The sequence below is a fragment of the Neopsephotus bourkii genome, unplaced genomic scaffold (genome assembly GCF_033783945.1).
Source record: "Neopsephotus bourkii isolate Nb327-2 ecotype Australia unplaced genomic scaffold, CSIRO-AGI_Nbou_v1 NB_1780, whole genome shotgun sequence".
In the NCBI taxonomy this organism is placed as follows: domain Eukaryota; kingdom Metazoa; phylum Chordata; class Aves; order Psittaciformes; family Psittacidae; genus Neopsephotus; species Neopsephotus bourkii.
Window position 1 is genome coordinate 3,847,541 of NW_026902254.1, and position 15,019 is coordinate 3,862,559.

Below are 15,019 nucleotides of genomic sequence, written 5' to 3' on the forward strand. Positions count from 1 at the left end.
CTGGTCAAGAAGGCTGTGGAATCTCTGTCATTTAAGACTGAGGAAGATGTTAAGTAAATAAGGTTAAAACAAGTAAAACAAGTGAGTGCAGCAGTGAGTACTGGGGAAAACCAGGCGGAAAACAACTGAAGAGCTCAGAGGACAAACCTCAGCCCTGGAATTAGGCTGCTCTCTACCACTCTCATGGCAGGGAACCCAGCCATCAGGGCTGGACTATGTGATGAGTGCAAACACGGAGAAACAAGGAGGAAATGACAGCAGAAGGAAAACAAAAGACCCAGATGATGACATTTGTCTCCCACTGGCTGCTGTAGCCTGGTGTGCTGGACTGTCCTCCCTGATTCTTTAAAAGCTGTGACTGCTGTGTGTATGTGCGGCCCAAGAAAGCAAGGAGCTTGAAAAGGCCCCGTAGTGGAAGGGCTGGAGCTGTCATACTTGTAAGGTAACTCTTACAAATGCCCCCTTTACCTCCTATGAGGCACTGGCTGGAGCTCAGATGTTCTTACCCTTATCTCCCATGGTGTATGCCAGGCTGCTACATGCCGACACACAAACCCACCCCATTTTACATGGGGCAAGTAGAACAAAGCCTTCTTCCTGTGCCAATCAAATCATGTTATCACCATCACTGCCACAGCACCATCCCTCACCCTGGGAGCTCAGCTGTCGGCTTTGAGATGTAAAAGAAGTCTCTCTTAATGATTCTCCGTGGATGCAAATGTACCACTTACTGCAACATGAGGTCAAGTAGGAAACTTCTGTACTGTGGTACAAAAGTACATTATTTACGGTTACAAAGGGGGCTTTGACAAAGGCCTCTATGTGCAATCTACATCCAGGAGAGCCTGTTGGAGTTCACATCAGGCCATAGCCTCACCTTGGCACCCATCGGCAGAGGGAAACCATATCTGGCCAAATTCCTGAGCAGTGTAACAAAGGAGAGGAAATACCTGCTCTTATAAGATGCCCCAAACCAATCCCCCCACCCTTTACTCCACAACTCAAGTCAAGGATTACACCGATCCACGAACAAGGAGGCTTGTTCTCATCTACATACTCAGCTCTTGCTCTACCAGGGCTTCTTGTCCAGTATCAGAGAAAATGCTGCTCAAAGGAAGACCTTCCCCAGGACCTGAGCATGTACCTTTGCTTTGAAGACCTGGCGCCCTGCAAGGGGAACAAAAGCACCCACTAACCAGTGTTACAGCCAAGTTTCATTCTCAGACTGTTTTTCTTTAGAGACTGTTTTGAAGGGGTAAATAGCACTGCTTAGGAGAATGGAATAACAGTGAAGGAAGACTTTACCTTACTTTGTCCCTACCACATAAACATACACAAATGCAACTCTGAAAACATGCACTCATGAAACACATGCCATTCCTACTGTTACACTTCATGTATAAGGTTCTACCTTTGCAGAGACTATTTTCAAACATCAAATTTTGGTTTTTTTTTTTCAACTGGTTGAAGTTATCTATCAGACCCTTCCTTCCTTTTTTCTTTATAAATAAAATCATATATATGCTCTTTATAGATCATTAGCAAGCATACGAATGACACGAGCTTTAGACTGGATATAAGGAAGAAGTTCTTTCCTGTTACGGTGCTGAGGCACTGGAATGGGTTGCCCAAGGAGGTTGTGAATGCTCCATCCCTGGCAGTGTTCAAGGCCAGGCTGGACAGAGCCTTGGGTGATATGGTTTAGAGCGAGGTGTCACTGCCCATGGCAGGGGGGTTGGAACTTGATGATCTTAAGGTCCTTTCCAACCCTAAGTATTCTATGAATGTAAGTCCCAGTCTTCTGAGCATTACCCCATGGTGGGCAGAAGGAGAAAATCCCTGATTTTTTTTTTCTGGGAAAAACATTATCCTGACCAATTTCTCTTGAAGACACCACAAAAGACTTTCAAATGCTCCATAATATACTAAACAAAATTAACAGGTTTCACATGGCTTTTAGGCCAGAGCTCATTAATTAGGGAGCTCTGGTTTACAGCTGTTGCATGACTGTGTTTGAAGGTTACCCAGGTGTCCTCATACTTGTATTATCCCATAGTGAAACCATAACGCTGATAATTTGATACTCATCTCACTATCACCACAGGCTGTCAACAAGCTACTTGCAGCATTACAGCAAACCCAAAGCCAGTAATCAGAGACAAAATCTCGTCTTATTATAAGACAACAACGTTTTTAAACAGTCCAACAGCCCTTCCCAAATTAAGTTCCTGTGAGAGTATTTTCTTCTACAGGCAAGATTTATCCAAGATCTAGCTCATTTCCTTGCACTGTAAGGAGAACTTACAGGTAAACTGTAGCACCTGCAAACTGAGTATACTGTGTATTGGTTTCTTACTGTGCTCTTTCTGCTCTCATGGACTGCTCACACCAGGGATAAACCACAGATTATCCTGCTCCGTACAGTGGGTATGTGAAACTATGAAGCTTGTATTTTGGTTTCTTAGGGTTTGCGGTGTGGTTGCCATATCAAGAGCTTAGCACCTACTGCCCCTGGGACAAAGGTCCACATTACAGGAACATGGGACTACTGGAATGTTAATGTTTCAGAAAGAAGACTTGTCAGACCAATTAAATAGCAATAAAAAATGACATGTATCCAGATCAAAAGCTGAAACTTACTTTATACAAATTGCCATTTTGAACGTAAGATGTACAAAGCAGATAAATCGATTCCACAAAATCACTCTGATGCCATTAGCAGAACATCTACTGTAAAGAATCACTTACTAAACATACACTGGGGCTTTGGTCCTTGCTCTTAATGAGGGTTTAGCACAAAAACTGGCTAGAGAATTTACTGCTGCACTGATGGAGGTGAAATAGCATGTGGTCACTAAACGGCTGAACAAGCACCATAAACCATTACCTCAGATGGACCAAAATTCACTCTCCTTCTCCAATGTCGGAGTAATTTTAAGGGACTAAAGACAACTCAATTTTTTTGCCTAATAGGTGGTTTCTCTGCTACTGTATTAAGGACATTGTCTCAAATCAGTAGATAGTGCCAAGCCTCAATGCAAGGCTCCTTTCAATTACAGATACATCTTGCAGGTATCCAACGGGAACAGAGTGTTAACTGACCCTAAACCAAGGTTTCATAGCTTTGAGGTTAGATATGTGTGCACATGATACTTCAAGAATTGCTTCCAGAAGAGACTAGCTTAGCACAGCTCCTGCTGCTTTGGCTATAGAAAGAATAGTATAGATTGGGGGAATAAGAATAGTATAGACGGGAGAATAGTATAGATTGGGGAACGACCTGTTAGAGAGCAGTGTAGGGGAGAGGGACCTGGGGGTCCTAGTGGATGACAGGGTGACCATGAGCCAACACTGTGCCCTTGTGGCCAAGAAGGCCAATGGCATCCTGGGGTGTATTAGAAGGAGGGTGGTTAGTAGGTCGAGAGAGGTCCTCCTTCCCCTCTACTCAGCCCTGGTGAGACCCCATCTGGAATATTGTGTCCAGTTCTGGGCCCCTCAGTTTAAGAAGGACAGGGACCTGCTGGAGAGAGTCCAGCGCAGGGCAACTAAGATGATTAAGGGAGTGGAGCATCTCCCTTATGAGGAAAGACTGAGGGAGCTGGGTCTCTATAGTTTGGAGGAGACTGAGGGGTGACTTTATTAGTGTATATAAATATATAAAGGGGGAGTGTCACGAGGATGGACCCAGGCTCTTCTCAGTGGCAAACAATGAAAGGACAAGGGGCAATGGGTACAAACTGGAACCCAAGAGGTTCCACTTAAACCTGAGAAGAAACTTCTTCTCAGTGAGGGTGACAGAACACTGGAACAGGCTGCCCAGGGAGGTTGTGGAGTCTCCTTCTCTGGAGACATTCAAAACCCGCCTGGACATGTTCCTGTGTAACCTTATCTAGGTGTTCCTGCTCCGGCAGGGGGATTGGACTAGATGATCTTTTGAGGTCCCTTCCAATCTCTAACATACTGTGATACTGTGATACTGTAACTTGGCTAATGGCGATATTGTTGCCTTTAACAAGAATGTAAAGTTCAAATCTAATCTGCGGGAAAACTGTCACCAGGATTGTACTTGCCAACATCAACTCAAACACCCTTCTGCTGAGCCCAAGGATGGGCTGTCCAATGCTGGATTTTAGCTTTCATTGCCACACTTCCTAGTAAATCAGAGGCATCATTTCCCAAGGCCCCACAATTCCACTTCCCTGGATTACCTCTTTGAAGCTGTTCTGAATGACCTCTTTTAAACTGTCAGCATGGCACAAGTGATTCCTGAGCTACCTTGATACTTCATTGATTTTCAACAGGAACAGCAGATAGAAGCATCTCTCAGGACTGGGCATCACAGGAACATGCTCTGATGTTCAAAGTAGTCCACCTACATAAAACTTACTGCTGCTTTTATCCAACAGACCGAGAAGGGATGGGAAGCAGCAACACCAACATAAAACCTGATCCTTACCTGAACACCAGAATTGCTCTATTAAAAATATACATACCTTGCAACATTACTGTCATACCACCAACCTGAGTAATTTCTGGTATAAAAACATGAAAGTAGTAAATGCAATGCAACGTGTAATACATACAGTGTTCGTCTATTAAATACAGGGTATTTTTAGCAAAGCTTACAAAACTGCACCAGTCACCCTAAATTAAAAGGAACCCAAGGCAGTGTTGCTGCAACCCACATCTTTGTACTCACCACAAATCAACTCCTCTCTCCCCCCGATGCTCAATGCTTTCTGCAGTTTGGCTGCAAGACAGAACTGCCTCCAATTAGAGTGAAAGCTTGGCTCAACTTGATAGCATTACTCTCCTACAAAGCATAATGAATGGAAGACATGCACAGTCTAAACCAGGAAAGGCACATTTTAATTAAAATCTCAGTTTATTTCATTGCAAACATGGTAATAGTGTTTTGGTCAAAACTGAGGAATGTTTAAAACCTATTATAAGTTTGGATTTTTCTGTTATTACAGCTGCAAGCTTACTAAGAATGTTCTTTGGTGTTATGTACTCATGACCCCTCTTACAGCTCCTCTGTTGGCAGTGTTTTTTCTAAATCAAAGTGTAACAGACACTCAAGTCCTAGAAAAGGTCTACCTTGGCTCAGGCTTAGTGGGCATGGCCAGTGAAAGATACTGTTCCCCTAGAGAACAAGACACACAGAAATGACACATTAGGTTTTTGACAACCTTCATAGTCTTAAGTATCCCATACCACTACAATATGGGAAAACCTCCCTGAGATAAAGATGGCCCTGTTGTGCTGCTTCCACAGTGTTTGTTACGGCCCCCTTGCTTGCCGCTTAGTGCTTACACAAAGCTGTTTGGTTCCTTGGAGTCAGCAAAATTAACATAGTCCAAATGTCTAAGAAGCAGCAATTACTCTGAAGATCTTTCAAGATGAAACTTTGTGCAGTAACTGTGAAGAGCATTCCTGAAGCCATCACTACCCAAGACTGACACAGTTGGTGTAAACCCTTGTTTACTCACAATGGAGCAGCCCCATCTGTAAGACAATGTTTCCTAATGTCCTAATTAGACATCAGGCAGAAGTTCTTCCCTGTGAGGGTGCTGAGGCACTGGCACAGGTTGCCCAGAGAAGCTGTAGCTGCCCCATCCCTGGCAGTGTTCAAGGCCAGATTGGACAGGGCTTGGAGCAACCTGGTCTAGTGGAAGGTGTCTCTACCCATGGCAGGAGGGGTGGAACTGGATGATCTTCACGGTCCCTTCCAGCCCAAACCACTCTGTGATGATTCTATGAATGTTTCAGGGAGTTTGATTACATTTGTACTATAGTTAAGTTGAATTGATCCTTGCTTACCACCACTAAATTGATTCAGAATTGCAGCCCAACAGCTGAGCAGGCGTAGCAACCACAACTGGGCAAATACTGGCTTTAACAACAGGGACCTCAACAACCTTGCCGAATTACAAAGACTTCTAAATGAATACTTAAATAGAAAAAATTTTGCACCACAAAGAGCCAAGACAAAGTTGAAGTTTCAACAAACTCACTCTGAATGAAGAGGCAAGTAAATTAACTGTGTACTTGTGATTGTAAAACTATTTTGCTTGAGGGGAAATTCTACTTGGCTTATGAACATCTGAAAGGCTTTAGAAGATTAATTAAATAATCCTATGAAAAAACACAGTTGTTCCTTAATGCTCCCCATAATGAGTAATATTAATTATGAATATACACACTACTCAGTGTGTGCTTTTGGAATTATTTTGGCAACTGTAACTGTAGTTGAAATACTACTGCTTGCATCAGAACCGCCTAGGTTTTATTTTTGGAGGGATTTATCAATTGAAGAACTCAATTTATTCACTGCTTAACCTCCAATGCTGTTACTTATTTCATTGTTAAGAGAGGATCTTTTCACGAAAGCCTATAGAAATAAAGAACCGTATCTACAGACAAGAAATTCAGTGTTTCCGGGTTGCTTTGTGGTTTGTTCCGCCTCACCACCTCAAGAGTTCTAAGAGGAGCACCCGGGTCAGAGAAGTTGCAACCTCTCATTAAAGATGCCCTGCTAGATAGTCAAGGAATCCCTATTAATTACAAACAAAACCATGACAAAAACTAGAAAGCTTAGAGCAAGAGAGAACAATGAAATTTCATGCCAAGTTGGGCCCCTACCAGACTTCCAGAGAGTTTAAGGGAAGTGTTGCATTTGCAATGCCCTCTCTAACCAGTGCCTTGAGCACACCTTGGAACTACTGTGATCTGTACATCAACAAAGTTACAACAAACACAGTGTAACAGCCATATCCCAAAGCCCAGCTATGCTGCTTTAGCTCTAGTTACCACAATTCAAGTGTAAAAACAAAGCAATAAAGGCTGCCAACCTCAGGATGAGGTTGTGGGCAGGACTTGACTTCAGTGAAGTTACCTGTTGCCCGTTCACTATTGTCCTGTGCACAGGAAAGGTTATGCCTAAGCTTATACCACAATTACATTTGGCTTTGCTGTGTAGGTGTAACTAGTCCAGTTGTAGTAATTTACTACATAAATTGTAACTGCTTTAAGACATACTTTTACATTTACATGGGTTTTACCTTTAAAAAACAAATTAATACTAGGCTGGCACTGACACCTTCTTCGTACAAATGGCAGTAAGCAACTGCTACAAAATAAATCAGAAGTCACTGATAACCCAGTTGCTACCCACATTCATGTGCCACACTTGCAAGATACGGAAATCAGAATTTAATACAGTAAATACATTGCAAGTTCACCAACTCTGAAAATGAAGAAAGAAACGTCAACGCTGTACTTGTCCTTTTTTAAACAAATATTACAAAATTGAATTTTATTGAGTTTCACACAAGATGCACATATAAAATTGATACAGAATGTCATTCAACAGAAAAAAAAATGAAAGCAAATCCAAGCTTTCTTTAGCAACTGCTAAATAATTCAAAAATGATACACCAAATCGACAGATAATCTGAATTTCAATGTGTGAACATCTCCAATTAGTATAAAATACATCAAAAGTCAAAGAGTTTCAGATTTTTCCCCAGCACAAGTCCTCTTCTTTTTACTCTCATCCCTGAACAGTGCCCACAGATTTTGGCCGTTCCTCCAGCTACTCTTGATGGGAGAGGAGAGGCTGAAAGACTGCAGCAAGAAGTTCCCACCAGAGCAGAGCATGTTAACCTGTACGGCAAATCTCATTACCGAGTCTGCTCAGATACATGGTAACTCTGTTCAGCTGTCTCCATGTGTTATATTACTGTAGTCCTGCAAGTTTCAGGGATTATCATATACATTAGACTTTCATATGTTCATAAAGCAAATAAACTTTGTCTTTCCCACTCTGACAAACTATGAAATTAGCAAAGAGCAAATTTTGTCTTCATTTGTTTGGCACTGAAGTACTTTTATGATACCTTCCCTTGGAAAGTGAAACAAGTGCCTACTTAAATAGCCGAAAGGGATTTGAAATTAATGTGGTGTTTTACCATGATTTATCGTTAACTACAGGGTGTCTTCTGATACAAGTCTCCAGCCTAAATTTTGAGCTCGAATTCATTCCATTCTTGGTCTGAGGATTCTAAACCATCTTTCATCAATCCTCCCACAACTGCATTTCACACCAGAAATTTACATGCATTGTAATGCTTGAAAGCTTTTTATAGATCTAGTCTACTTAAGTGTGGCTAAACCCAATCAATTACAATGGATCATTCTGATCTGATTGTCAGTATGTGCTTTTATAGCATGTTTTCAGGCATGTTAATACACAGATGTCATTCTTACCAGAGTTAAACCCAAAATGCAGTGCAATATTCTTTTCTGCTGTGCTAATGCCATACATACGGTTCCAACATGACACTTGCTGCCATTAACACTGCCTTTCCTCAAAATATACAAGTGCCCCTTTATTAATTTTTCCTACAGCAACAAAAAAATCCTCAGCTTTTCAAAATAATTTGATAAATAATTTGCCTTGCAGGACACACAGCACAAGAAATGAATATGCTTCATGTTTGCCCAGTTAAGCAGAACCTTCACTACTGTGATCTTTCCTTGGTGTTCAGTATTTGGACAAAACAGTATGCAGTAAGTCCTTCATTCAAAGGCAAGATTTTATTCTGATTACAAGATTTTCAAGATACATCTTGAAAAGTTTTCTGTTGACAGGAGTAACTATCTTGACTTACTGTTTTATGTACCAATGTTTTATGCATTTGTTGATATAAGCACAAGTTTTGGATTCTGCTTGCAGATGTTTAAAATAAAACAAGGTAACTGGAAAGGCAAGCTCCTGCTCAAGTTGCATTCATTTCCAGGAATATCCTTACGCTGGAGGGACCTTCATGACAAGTAGTATGTTCTGGAAGCATGGTTTCATAACGCAGAACAGGCTTATGCTTTTTTTCCAGTCTATTTTCCAGAAAAGTGATATTGCAGCTCTGCCACCAGGCTAGAAACCCAACGATCCACCACATTTTCCACGAGGCAAGTTAAAGATCACTGACTTGACCTGACCAGATACCAAGCCAAGTTACTTGTAGAAAGAAATTAATTTTTTTGCCATTAATAATTTAAGTTTTTAAATAAATATTTATGTGCCTTTTTTGGCACTTGTCCATTCTGGTAGCATCTGCTGTCCCCACAGCTCAGTATCCTCAGCACACTGATTAAAATAAAAAATCTTAGTCGATTCTGTTTCCACAAATAGTAAACCTGTCTATCTCCAGCAAGTCTTTCTTTGCAGACCTGTGTTTTAATTCTGAACTGTCTTGGCTTATATCTTTTTCTTCTCCATCAGGAGTTGTCAGAAACTGATCAGAATTGCTTGTTACAAGTAAAGATGGCGAGTTCTCCTGGTGCACAGGTTGACTGGTAACTGATGCAGATCCATTTTCATCTGTGGAAATTCCTGTTGGAACAGGAGACAATTACAAAGATAATCACGAATGTAACACAGACATACTGACACACCTGTGATGTCCAGATTTATCCAAAGCTGGTATGAAAAAGTGTGCTGCACGAAATCAGCAGAAGCGATAGAAGAATGCTTGCTGGGAGCCACTACCTCTTAGTTTTACCAAGAGATTTCCTTTTCTAACTGCGTGAAAGGATAGAAAACGAATTCTGTAGAAGTTCAGATAACAAGCAAGAGCATAAGCAGCAGATGTCAGGACATAAACTGCATTCCTCTGGTTTACATTCTCATTTTTGTTGGCTTAGGCAAAAAGATTTTTGACAGTTATTGTGTGAATCAGACAAATATTTTCTACCGAAATGAAGAAAAGGAAACTCTGTAGTGGGAACTAGATGTGTCTAATCCTCTACATAAGCACAATAAACCTGTCTTCTCTAGGGATGGCTAATAAATTACTCATGCACTGCTACACACTTTAATAGCACTGGCTCCTAAAGCTGTTCTATTAAAGATATCTATTTTTATTCCTGCCTCTTACTTGAGTGGAATTGAACACCAGCTCCATTAACTCAAGATATTTGTAAGTAATACCCATGTATTATTTCCACATTTAAAGAATTAAAATGCACAACAAGAAGGAAATAGTTTTTTCTTATTTACTATTTCCTCATAAAGACCAAGTTATTGTTTCTAAACGAATCTGAACTGTGGAGAACAGATTTGCCTGATGTGGAGAATACTGAAGACCAGGCCAACAGAACACTGTGTCAGAATGGCAGCACTACCCAAATTACTAAAAAAACTTCTCTCTGTATAGCATCTCTTCAGTGTATACCATCTACTCCTTGAAGGTACATGGATTACTCCCCACAGTCTTATGCAAGACAAAGGTACAAAACTTGCACTAAGAAAGGAGACAAGTAATGCTAATTACAGAACTTCGTTACAAAGGTATTTTCTAACTCAGCAGCTTCCAGAGAGCTGCTCAGCCTATAAACGATTACCAGCCTTTAGGACTTCCACCCTTCACGAGCAAGTATAAGATTTTATCCTTCAAAATTGTAAACTGTGTCTGTGGTCGAGGTGGAAACTCTAAGGAAAATGAACTGACTTACATTATAAGCTGACAGAAAGCAGACCAGGTTAATTCCCTCACCCTCACACTAGTAGGAGGTGGGTTGAGAGACTGTATTGAAAAAAACTGTGGTAAGTGGGGCACAGAGATTAACCAGTATTGCAGAGCTCTGCAGTAATAATGCAAACACAGAGAAGCTGGGTAAGGTAAAATTAGTCTTTCACACAACCGAGGTTTCTAATAAATAAAGAGCTGTTAAAAGGTATAACCCCCTCAAAAAATTATTAAAAATTGAGCTTTTTCATCACAAATGAAAATTAAGAATATTCTAAAAGTCAGGAGAAGCTTTTTGATTGCTACTTTTCAATCAAAATCTTTCCATTTGCAGAAAAAATGTCTCTGCTGACTGATCTGGTAAAATTGCTGCTGCTTCAGCTAAGAACAGTCTTCAGGACTTATTTATTGCAAGTTTAAGGGTTAATCTAAGTGAGTACAACTTATTGTCATACTCAAGTGTAGTATTATCATTATGACAGTTGTTTAATGAAACGTAAAAGCCATTCAGAGTAATTCATATTACATTCTTTCATCACAAAATGAAGCAACGCTATGAATCTATTTAAAAATAAAGGTCCACACCAAGTTTCTGCCTGTGATTTGACACAGGTGAGATACAGAGATTTATGACTGAAACACTGACCGATTCTTAATTCTACTGTTGCTGGTGAGGCACTATCATGACTAATAAGCACCTTACATTTCAAGCTTTTCAAGTCTTTGGCAAGCAATAGAGTGAACACAATAAAAGCCCCACTGTTAAGCTTTCTAGGGCTGTAACTGAGCTCTTCACAGAGGAAGATATACAACCCAGTTCAGTTGACTGGAACAATGAAGGTTTCTGTTTCCTTCTATAATGTGTCACAAGAATAGAATAATGCTCCATTGCAGGTATATATTAACCGCTAATGCTGAAGACCTAGATGAGAAAACCACACTGCATGAACTTGAAGTGAGCAGATCAGCTGAAATACCTATTTGGATTTCATAAAGGTTGTTGTTAATGTGTTCATGACAGCTACAAGTAATTATACCTATGGTGTGCCACATTTTACATTAATTTCCAGAAGAAATGCCCAAACTGCTTCCTTATGAAACTTCAGCACTGCCAGAGACAATGTGTAAATATTTACTGAGATTTGTGTAAATCAGAGGACTAGATGATCTTTAAAGGTCCATTCCAACCCAAACCGTTCTATGATTATGATTTTCAAACAAAAGCATGTGGGTGTTTTGATGTTTCTATCACCTCCACATATCGGGGTGGGATTTTACCAGAGAGATGAGTATTTATAACCAAAAGATGCATGGACTAAACCCAATAAATTTTATTACAATTACAGGGTTGTGTTCACAGCTGTGATATGGTACAATTAAGGTCCAGCAACAGCATTACTGTGCAGCAAACTATATCCTACCTCTGGTTTAATACTAAATTTAGTCTGAAAGGAATTTCAGCTGAAAACATAACAAGGTAGTTAGCCTTACCTTGGGTAGATTTAAACGTGTTTTGCTGTTTGCCAGCTGGCTTCCCTGGGGTGGCAGTAAGGACAGGATTGAATAATTTCTCCTCCATTTTTGCCTCCTTCACATATTGACATGATTTCCCCAGCAATACAATACTGTTAAGGACTTTCAGAGATATTAACCTGAAAAAAAAAAGAATTTGTTTACATATTTGCATTAGCATATTAAAATAATTGCATATTATTCAGACTGCAATTATTCATATTAAAATAATTGCACATGGTTACTGCTGTCTTGGAAGGATTAGCTAACAAATTAAATCCCTTCTATAGCAAGATCAAAAAGTAACTTCCTTTTCCTAATAATCTGTTTCAGATACAATGCTTAACGTTTTGTTTATTCTTTTTTTGAGAAGGTTTTCACAAATTACAGGCTAATCATAGAGTCCTTTTTCACATTGCAGAAGGCAGTCAATAAGACTCAACAAATCCAAACAGGCAGCACTGCTTTACCATCACAACACAGACACTAATCTGCAACTGGCAAATCATTGAAAGTCCCTTTATACCTGTCTTCTCATTTGAAGAACAAGAAGGTCTCATCTACCACCAGGTGCTTTTAAATTTATCTCAAATGAGCTTTGTAAATTCTAAGCTCCATTACTAGTATTACATGACATGCAGAGTAATATCCATTCCAGAGGTGAAAGCAGAGGTGAAGCAGGCAAAGGCTCACAACAGAACAAGGAAATAGCAATCTATTCTCTGTAGGATGAATACAAATATTGTCTACACAAATCAACCTACGTAACAGAATTGAACCAAATGCAGGCTTTAAATTCATTCCCCACTCTGAAAATCTGTTTATTATGTATACCACTAACAGCCTAAAAACAAGACTTGAAGTGAACATTAACAGATTCATGGAGTGGGTCTAACTGCTTAATCATAAAGTGACCCAAGCACAATTCAGCAGCAGCTTCACTATTTCTCACTGCATTAATGTACCCAGAACTTGCCAAAACAGAAAAATACTCTGCACTTTCAAGGGGATTTTATGCAATACATTTACATGCAGAAGAAATTTAGAGATATAGAAGAATGAGCAGAGCAGACCATGCTCATTACTCAGAAGAAGCCAACATTTCAGTATCCAAGCAACCACAAAGATGATATAATTTTATACAAGTTGAAAGCTATGGTTCTCTACAATTTTATCAGGTTATCAGGACAGATTTTGTTTCTGAGAGTTAAGAAGCTCTTCTCCATTTCTAGTAAGTTTTAGAGGTTTGGGATTTTTTTTTTTTTCTTTTTCCCCCCTACACTTTTTATGCCATGTTTCTACACTTTTTATGTTATACTTTCTACGCTTTTTAGGCTTTTGTTCCAAGAGAGTAGGTGTTTACAGCATGATTTGACTCTGATTTTATGAGCTCAGAAGCTGAAAACGCCGTAAATCAACACTTTACTGTATCAGCTTCAGCTTTTCATGGAAAATTATGCAAGAATTTCTAGTGATTCTCCTGTATTCTTTTCTGCCAGTCCACACCAGGCTCAAATTTCTAACAACAGTATAAGTTTGCAGTTGTTCAGAATCCTGTAACTATTACACACTATTATAGTAAAATCTGTTCTCACTTTTCAATTAAGACAAAATAAACCAAAATCTATTTCACTCTTGTGACCTAAGCCTTCAAAGAACAGCACTTAATCCTTCATGTTAATCACATTACTTCTTCCTGCCATCTATCCTCCAAGCCATAAACAGAACTGGGCTGAAGCAGTGGAATAGCAGATGTAGGGAAATAAATGTTGGGAAAAGGAAAAGCCACTGAGCAGAATGAAGGTGCTGAGCTTGGTATACCATAGCATGAATACGTGACTCTATAATAGAGAAAACACTTTGGAAATCCACTTGTTCAAGTACTAAGAATGAGACATTTTCCAAAGACCATAGCACAGCTTTGGCAGCAGCAGATTATTCCTGCCTGATGTACTGACTGTTTCACTCTGTGTAAAGAAGTAGTAAATAAACAAGACTAAAAGTGCTTGACACAGCTATTTAGATGGCCAAATGCCTCCTGCTATACACTGCTAGTGAGGAATCACACAGCAGCAGATTCAGAGTTAGAGTACGTTGATGCTGGGCAAGTCAGACCACAGAGGAAGGAACAGAAAGACAATGTGAACCAAGGTCACATTGTCTAGTGTTTTTTATTACACAGAGCTGGTTTTAGAGAGAACATGGACACAGCACGTGGTATGCTGGGAAAGGAATCAAAGTATGGTGGAGAGGAATATAGCAAATGTTAGTATCTGGCCTATATGCAACATCCCGAAGTCCTAATATGCAACACTGAAGAGACGTGTCTCTACACTGATGTGGGCTAGACACACCAGACCAAGTTTACATTTTTTGCAGATCAAGGTCCGATTAGAGATATGAGTCCAACTATTCATTAGAACTGTGTAGTAATCCCATCCTTTTCATAAGATACTGTAAACCAGCAGCCTTCTCCTTTCCAGTGTACCTGTTGGACCACTGCCCCAGACCTAGAAGTGTTTTACTTTCCATCTTGCTGCCTTCATACACAACTTGGTAGGATGTTGGAAGAGATATTCCCACAATACCCCAGACAGATTCTCTGTGCTGCAGCAACCCGAAACACTTAATTCTTTATGATCAATTTTAAGAGGACTCCAGTATCAACAAGTACTGAGACAACAAATGTTAACACAGTTCAGTACGCAGCTTTCCTGGAAACTAGTCATCCCCATATAGTCTACAGCAAGTGCCTCAGGACAGGCAAATTAGACTGAATTTGAAGTGCAACTAAATGCATCTCAAATATGTTTTGACTGGTGAGTAGTTAAGGATAACACGGGTTCAAACTTAAACAGGGGAAGTTTAGGCTGGATATAAGGAAGAAGTTCTTCACTGTAAGGGTGGTGAGGCACTGGAATGGGTTGCCCAAGGAAGTTGTGAATGCTCCATCCCTGGCGGTGTGCAAGGCCAGC

The 15,019-nt window shown here is 40.1% G+C and overlaps 1 protein-coding gene across 1 annotated transcript in view; it reads right to left on the minus strand.

Moving 5' to 3' along the window:
- Nucleotides 1–7,282: 7,282 nt before the first annotated feature.
- TAPT1 (transmembrane anterior posterior transformation 1) overlaps nt 7,283–15,019 on the minus strand; it is a 50,195-nt gene continuing 42,458 nt past the window's right edge. The window contains exons 13-14 of the mRNA XM_061379658.1: nt 12,024–12,184; nt 7,283–9,397 (exon numbers count right to left, since the gene is read on the minus strand). Of these exons, the coding sequence (XP_061235642.1) occupies nt 9,171–9,397; nt 12,024–12,184 (388 nt within the window). The 3' untranslated portion in view covers nt 7,283–9,170. The remainder of the gene's footprint in view (nt 9,398–12,023; nt 12,185–15,019) is intronic.